Source organism: Boleophthalmus pectinirostris, unplaced genomic scaffold, assembly GCF_026225935.1.
Source record: "Boleophthalmus pectinirostris isolate CB_2022bp ecotype Guang Dong unplaced genomic scaffold, ASM2622593v1 HiC_scaffold_18, whole genome shotgun sequence".
Classification (NCBI taxonomy): domain Eukaryota; kingdom Metazoa; phylum Chordata; class Actinopteri; order Gobiiformes; family Gobiidae; genus Boleophthalmus; species Boleophthalmus pectinirostris.
In genome coordinates, this window is record NW_026571133.1 from 22,135,183 (window position 1) to 22,142,940 (window position 7,758).

Genomic DNA, 7,758 nt, shown 5'->3' on the forward strand with positions numbered 1-7,758 from the left:
CAGGCTCCTACCTGTATTTTGTTTCCTCACGTGCACAGGTTTCATTTTTGAGTCCGGTCTACCCTCTGGCGGTGAGAGATGTAGTGCATGTTCGTCAGTTAAACGCCCCCTGCTGGGTAAATTTTAACAATAGCTAATTCAAAAAATATGTTGGTAGATATGATGTAAATTCCCCAGTAACTGTTCAGTAACACTTGTAGTTAAATGTATTTAGTTCAGGCATTCAGGCAGGTCAGGGGTCCTTGGGAGCACCATGGTAACGCTGTCACTGTTACCGTGGTGACACTGTTACTTCTGGCCTAATTGATGTAGCTTCAGATCTTTACCTTCAACCTAAAGCTGCATCCATGAGAGAGGTGGCTTTGTATATATCTAATTGTTTCTTTAATTGCTATGTAATGTTCTAATTAAATTTATTAACTTGATTAATTTACATATTTTTTTATGTAAACTGTTAAACAGTTACTTATAGACTGATTATATGTGTGTTTAACTTCAGTTAGCAATATGATTCAAATGTTCCTATAGATATCAGATGAAAGGCTAGTTCAGATGAAATCAAACCAAATCAGCTAAAAGACTGAAGACAGGACATTAAAGCTCAGAAAATACCTTCCTGTGTCTGTTTTACTCTCTGACTGGAGTATTGTTTGTGTCCCAGTACACATTATACAGTCCTCCTTAGCTATCTCCAAGATGGCTGTTTATAGATTACACTAATCTCATATTAGCTTTCTCCTACAGGAGTTCTATAAATTGTAGAGGCAATACTTTGTCACATTCTGTGAACCAAGCAATATTGTCATGATACAATAAATTTGTATTTGATATTTGATTTTGATACCAAGTAAAAGGTTTGATAATTGTTATAAAATACAAAACATTTACAATACGTACAACACATCTGTAAGACAATAGAATGTAACTGCCAAATAGTATGCTACTGTTTTTAATTTCACTATCTGATGTTATACACATTTTTACCAGACCATACTAAAATTCAGAATAGATTCATGTGTTTTTTCTATATCAACCTACTTACTTTTCCAATAAAAATCTATCTAGTTAAACAGTTAAAAGTTACAGCGGTTCCATGTAAACAAAGTAAGTGAAACTATGTGTCCCAGAGTGTAGGCGCAGTATAATAAAAGTCTTAGCAGTAGAAGCCTGTAAATACTTTGCCAGTTCTTGGAATAAGTGTGAATATAAAGCTCAGTGTTCACAGCTTTCTGAGAAACTCACAGGACTCACATGAAGTTGCCCAGTCATGCAAAAGAACTGTTTTCTTTGGGTTTGCTGAGAGACACTGTACAAGTGGAAAACTTAAATTAGCAGATTTCAACCAACTTGCAGAGGTCTAAACTTGTGCTGAAACATTGTTGTTTTTATGGCTGGTGTAGATACTTTTTGGGGCCACCTTAAAAAAAGCCTGACGCGACCAGAAAGCAGATCCTAGGCAGCAACTCAACCTCTACAGACTGTTGAAGAATTAAATACAGTCAGAGCAGCCTTTGTTACTTTGTGTGGCTTTTATTTGCAGTATTTCAGCTTTCCAAAGGTGTATCAATGTCATGTCAGTAAACTTTGCTCAGAGAAGGAAAGAAACTCCTCATTAGACATACAAAAACAATGCTTTTTTGAAGCTATTTGTAGTGGGGTCTACAACATGCTTTTCTCCAAGGAGATGTTACTGCTTTAGAGTTACACTAACATTATTGTTTGTTTTGTCGAGACAGTGCATGTTAATGGACATACAAGATAAAGATGATGTAAATACACCATAGGCCTATAGTGTAGTCCACTATAATCCATTAATACGTCCCGCATTCGCTCTCACATTTACCAGTGTACAGTGAACATGGAGTCAAGGTGGGTTAAGTGCCATGCCTAAAGACATAACTATTATACAATATGGTTTCTGGCAACACACCCAAACAGAATTTATCAGGCCCAACCCATTCCTAATAGAATTTAAAGATAAAATTCTTAGTGTAGGGCGTCCAGGAGCATAGATGCATGGATATCTGCTGCCTTTAAACTCTTGATCAGCTGCTGGACAGTTGCCCTCTTCCCTTGTGCCCTCCTCCACTGCACCAGCCCATCTAAAGCTGCCCCATGCACATCTAGCGGGTGGTCAGAACGGCAACGGTATAAGTCCTCTGCAGTGAGGTCCAGGTCCAACAGCACAGCCTCCCACTGCCCCCCGAGGAGAGTCGCGATACGGGACAGCTCGCGGTCTGTGGGTACTCTGTGGAGGATGTGGTCATTGATACAAACATCATCTGTGAAGAAAATAATATTGGACTGAGCTGCTTCATGAGTGAAGGCAAACCACCCACTATCCAGAATACCTTAAAGAGAGGGTATTATCCTAAATTTAAAAAAAAGTAAGGTTTCTACTTTTAACAAGTTTTGTGTTGAAAGGTAATATCATATATATCAGCCTTAGTAACACATTAAATAGATAATAGATAATAAGCAGAGGTTGCATGACATCACAGTTCCTGGAGGCAGTGACTTTATCAAGAAGAGATAGGTCTTGTAGCTCTCAGAGCAACCTCTGCACTTCAGAAAATATCTGCAGAACTAGAAGTTTACGTTTACTAACTAAGTGTAGCAAATAAAATAAATCCAATCATAAACACCTCTACAAGTACCATGATCCAGTCTCTGGTCTACCAAAGCATTGATAATCCTAAAAAGGCTACAGTTGCTCTAAAACATGTCCCAACTTTGTTAAAACAGTTACTTTGACACTTTCAAGGAACAAATTTGCAATAGGACGTCCCAAGACTTAAACATGAGAGCATCTGAGATCACACACTGCTGGAGTGCAAAGAAAGCATTTCAATTCCAGCTGCCTTCCAGGATCCTCCCCTCATTACTTGTCTCCTGCTTTCCAGGAAGCCAAGCAGGAGCTGTCTGAATCCATTTCTGCAGGAAAGGCTGATGTTTGCTGTAACAGCCTGATCACATGAATCCACATCATCCAAACTAACATCCAATTCAAATTGTGACCAATGTTATGGAACTTAAGAATTAAAGCTAAAACTAATGTGATCAAAGTAATAATTAAGTGAATGTAGCCCACTTACTAAATAAACCTGGGCTCCTGTTTTTAATTCATTCCCAGTGTTAATGAGTTAAAAAATGTACACATTTTATGCTGACATTTATTGACTTTATGGAATATTTAATCGAGCAGTAGGGGGTGGGGCATAGAACTAAACAGTATATTTATGACTGAGTAGGAAAGACATCTGACCTGCAGAGCCGAGTGCTGGACCGGGCTGGCTGTGTAAGTCTCTCCGCAGTGTGTCTCGGACCCAGCTGAATTCGTCCAGAGATTGGAGGAACGAGTGGAAGGCCTGGGGACCGCGGGCAGGCAGGATGTCCAGCAGCTTCAACACTTTCTGCTTGTTACTAGTCTGGCACTCGATTTCCTCTACCTGAGCCTGGGTTAAAATGTCTTCTTGATATAAAAACTGCACGACAGTTTCGGACACTAGGAGCTGCTCGGACAGCCATAGTCTGTGTTTCCTCAGTAGTTCCTTGTGTCGCTTATCCATAATAAGATTTAAGTGTCCCTCATTTTAATAGATTCATGTATTAAAACCACAAGCTAACTGCGTCTGCAGTTAGCAGCGAGTTTGTTATTATGTCCGACTAGAAACAACGCGCAAGTGGAACCATACACAATTGAGAATGAGAGGGCCATGTTCTAGCTCTTGTTTTATTAAATTTATTTTACGCCCCACTTTTATTTTAAGGCTAAATCTAGATTTTTAGGTTTGACTGAACTCGTTTCAAAAATGTTTTCCCAGTAATAGCTTGGACTCTATTTTGACTTTTTTATTTTTTTTAAACCATTAACATTTAGATGTCAGTTAATTATTGAAACTATGTTATTGTGGGTTACATTATTTTGCCTCCATTCTGGAATTGTGAACATTCTGGTGACTTTTAAAAAGGACAGTTTTAAAACAGGTTGGTCCGTTTTGCGCTTTGGCTGAAACAACCTACACTGTGTACTAGAAAGCATGCGACATTTCTGGGAAATGTTTTGGTGTGAGTGAGACTACATATTAACCAACTGTGAGTCAATAGCTTTGAGAAGTATTTCTCAAATATGTCCAGATGGTTCAATGAGTTTGCAACAACTAAATGTCACCCTTCAGTGCCATAAAAACAAAACTAAAAGTAAACTGACAGGTTTTTTTATTGAAAAATTGTGAAGTTGGTACAAATTTTATTAAATAAAAAAAGGAACAGAAAGGCAACACAATCAATAAATAGGTATTTTCAGGAAAAATGCTCAATTAGGAAAAAGCTGCATTGAACAAAAAATGTAAATCTGGTGTACCCAGAGAATTCCACAATAACAAAGCAGATATCTCATATTGCAGTTTATTTTGTGTGTGTGTGTGTGTGTTTTTACGGCCATTAATATATAATACATATTCATTTAAATTTCTGAACTCAAATTGTTATTGTTTCCACAATTGTATGGGGGTTTTTTTGTTTGTTTTTTTGAGTTAGGTCACAGAAAAGTAGTTGTCTTGTAGTTTAATGGAGTTTGTTTCAGATGTCTAAGGATGTTTAAGGAGTGACTACAAAAAGCTGGACAAAGTCTAACAAGACCAGTGTCTAACATACGTAAGCACTGACTGATGACGCATGATCAAATCAACAAACATGCATGTTTTTCTTTTGCCCACTATCAAACCTTATTCTGTGAATATTTTCACACAGTCACAACTTCACAGCTAAAAAGGTGCACTATGTAACTTTTCTGGTGCAGGGTTCCACACCTATTTTCCTGGAAACAGACAGGGGGATGGGGTGCTACATGGCCAAGTATTGTGTTTGTTTTTCAAGGTATTTTTGAGCAATAATAACAAAAATTGAATGCCATACTATGGAACATTACAAAAAAATACAAAAAAATTTCAGTGGAAACAAGAAGGAGGTGGACCCCCACCCGAAAAGTGAAACAAGGACCCTTTAAATCTTATAAACACCAATGAATCCAAATGGATACCAGAAAACATTGGTTCTGCTGATACCACTACCACTGCTCACCCAAAAACAATTATGTATAAATTTCTCTAATGCTCTATTGTCTCTTTTTAAAAAAGAAAGAAAACTGTTCGCATCAATTTATGGTCATCATTCTGTATAAAGCTTAATTGGGAGCAGCTTATCTTAATGACTGAGGACATCTTGAAAATACTTGCAGTGAAAATATGGTTTTCATAAAAAAAACAAACATATTTACACATTTTCTGCACCATATTAATTACTGCTCTATCCGAGTCTTAAAATATCTTCTCTAAGCAGCATGTTTTTGCATCTGTGTATAGTCCAGATAGCCATTATTTGATAACAGTGTGTTGTTATGCTGTATAAATGAGTAAGGGGAATCAAAGTCTTTAGATCTGTAAAGGCTTTAAAACGCAGATGTAGATAATCTCTGGTTGCAGTATTTTCAAGTCATGTTTTCTACACAGTAAAAAGTATGACCAGCATTTTAAACATACAGTGTTCAATCTGCACATACCCTTATTTTAATGAATAAATACTTACTTATTATGTGACAACAGGTCCAAAATATAGAATTTGTGTCTAGTGGAGAAATGACACAGCACCTGCTACCTATTACATCTTGGTTATATAACTGCATCCATCCGTCCTCAGATTCTGGCTGAAGGTAGTTAGTAGCTACACATTATAGGTGTAGTCTAGAAGATAGTCCTTGAGTCTCTTGGGTATTGGCAGAGCTTGGACATGCCGTGTTGTCCTATTAATGGCAATGCGGCTGAGGTGCTGCAGTGATGGTGTGGCAGTGTACACAGGTTTGGTGAGGAGCAGCTGCACGGTTCCATTTGGAGGTGCTGACGGTTGAGAGTCTACAGTAGTCTTATCACTATTCCTGGACAGCTTGAAATAGTGTTCTACCAGATGAACAACACTGTCAAACTGTTTGAGTTTAGGCTTGACCAGAACAACAGAGTCCAATTTAAACTTTCCATGTTTATATTCAATGCGCAAGTTTGTAGGACCTGCTGATGTTACAGCAGAAATAGTGAATAAATAATCCCTCTGTGAGCTGTCCCGGACCAGGAATGTGCCTTCAGTGGCATCCTGGAGGATTTCTTTGGCTTCATTGGCGGTTAGACTGCCCCAGTACCAGCCTGACAAAAGGAGAAACAATGCATTTATTAAATAAATGAAAACAATACGTGATTTAAAACTGCATGTATTAAGAGGAAATGTGTTTAAAAACGTTCTGTGAATTGACCTGTGTTTTTCAACTCCTTCATGGCCAACGCGATGCGGCTCTCATCTGATTCCACGGTCCTGGTGTTGGTGTCGGCTCGTCTGTCACTCTCAATGGGCTCAGGGGCCTCAAATGACTGGCAGGTCATCGAAAAGATCCAACCTTCAGCCTTTTAGGCCAGGTCCACTGCATGAGACAACATTCACAGCAGTTCACAGCTCAGGTCGCACCAGCAACACGCTCCTCTCTCTCCTGAATTGACAATAGTGTATAAACATGCACACTTATTATCCCGTTTGTATTCAACTTTGCCTGTGCTATGTGCCAAAAATAAACATCGTGTAGTGTTCCTTTTTACTTGGCCTTTATCCAGTCATACTGATGTGAATTCAGGTTTCATAACATGCTTAGCTTGCTGTGCTTGCCCTCGATCCGACAATACAATTGTATCCAGGTTTCACGAACAAAATAATATAACTACTTCAGCGGGTCGTGACAGACATACCTTGAGCGATAGACGTGGGCATTGGCTTTTCCTTTACCCCGAGGACCGTCGTTCGTGTGTCGCTCCTTCGTCAAAATGACCGACATGACAAGCGGCACGGGCGGTGTTAAATCCACATATTGTTCACACTGTGGCAGGTTGCTTTGCCGTCTTCCTCACTATTGCTTCTAAACAGCAGGCTTTAACGTTAAACACATCGACGTTACATTTATTACAGACAACAGATTACAGTAATTAACTCTGTGTCCATAAATGGTTTCAGCAAAATCGACGCATACTGCAAAATTAAGACCTGAGCGCGCCCAAAATGTGATTCAGTCCGCCCATTGCTCCTGCTGCTGCTTCTTATAGATACCCGAACCCACCGAGTGAGACAGCACCCGAATATCCGATGAGCACATAAGAAGCAAGCATTTCCAGGAACTTTCCAGGAATAGGACCACGTGGTGCACACCAAGCGATTTAAGGTGGTCCAGATCACACACAAACTTCTCAGGCAGCGTCAGGCTCGAATTAATATTAATATAACTTAATAGTGGAAATAGCAGAAATCTAAGCAAATGGCAAATATATGAATTATAAATAGAAAAACAAAAAACAAACAAACAAAAAAACAAAACAAAAAACAACAGCAAAGGAAACCAAAACAAACAAACACGGCAGCTTGCACCCGAAACATGCAGGATGGTAACCACATAGCTCAAGCGCACACTAGCTTCTGATTACTGATAAACAAATGTGTAGTTACGTCTATATTGTATGTTCTTATCGTTTGGTAGCGTCATCCTAAATATGGCACTATCGAGCATGTTTGTCAATTAAATTGATAAACTAGTGACTAGCTGCAATCTTCTCAATAGGTGGCAGTAAAGTAACACTGCAATTTTGAACTACACTGTATAAAACCGGAAGAGGCCATTAGCGCGGGCTCTTTGACTCATGCTAACAAAACAGTTAGCAGGCGGACTGTCTG

The 7,758-nt window shown here is 38.9% G+C and overlaps 3 protein-coding genes across 4 annotated transcripts in view; 1 reads left to right on the forward strand and 2 right to left on the reverse strand.

The window, feature by feature from the left end:
• Positions 1 to 1,034: 1,034 nt before the first annotated feature.
• cradd (CASP2 and RIPK1 domain containing adaptor with death domain) lies at positions 1,035 to 3,682 on the reverse strand. Its single transcript, XM_020926576.2, has 2 exons — positions 3,266 to 3,682; positions 1,035 to 2,282 (listed from the first exon to the last, which is right to left on the reverse strand). The coding sequence occupies exons 1-2, from the start codon at positions 3,567 to 3,569 to the stop codon at positions 1,987 to 1,989; spliced, it is 600 nt and encodes a 199-aa protein (XP_020782235.1). The 5' UTR covers positions 3,570 to 3,682; the 3' UTR covers positions 1,035 to 1,986.
• A 519-nt stretch (positions 3,683 to 4,201) lies between these two features.
• socs2 (suppressor of cytokine signaling 2) lies at positions 4,202 to 7,490 on the reverse strand. 2 transcript variants are annotated; one of them, XM_020926575.2, is made up of 3 exons: positions 6,786 to 7,490; positions 6,302 to 6,466; positions 4,202 to 6,194 (listed from the first exon to the last, which is right to left on the reverse strand). In XM_020926575.2, the coding sequence occupies exons 2-3, from the start codon at positions 6,426 to 6,428 to the stop codon at positions 5,722 to 5,724; spliced, it is 600 nt and encodes a 199-aa protein (XP_020782234.1). In that variant the 5' UTR covers positions 6,429 to 6,466; positions 6,786 to 7,490; the 3' UTR covers positions 4,202 to 5,721. The 2 variants fall into 2 exon arrangements, with proteins under 2 accessions (XP_020782234.1, XP_020782233.1); XM_020926574.2 differs by having other exon boundaries at positions 6,302 to 6,532.
• flncb (filamin C, gamma b (actin binding protein 280)) overlaps positions 7,463 to 7,758 on the forward strand; it is a 19,176-nt gene continuing 18,880 nt past the window's right edge. The window contains exon 1 of the mRNA XM_055154111.1: positions 7,463 to 7,472. Within this exon, the coding sequence (XP_055010086.1) occupies positions 7,463 to 7,472 (10 nt within the window). The remainder of the gene's footprint in view (positions 7,473 to 7,758) is intronic.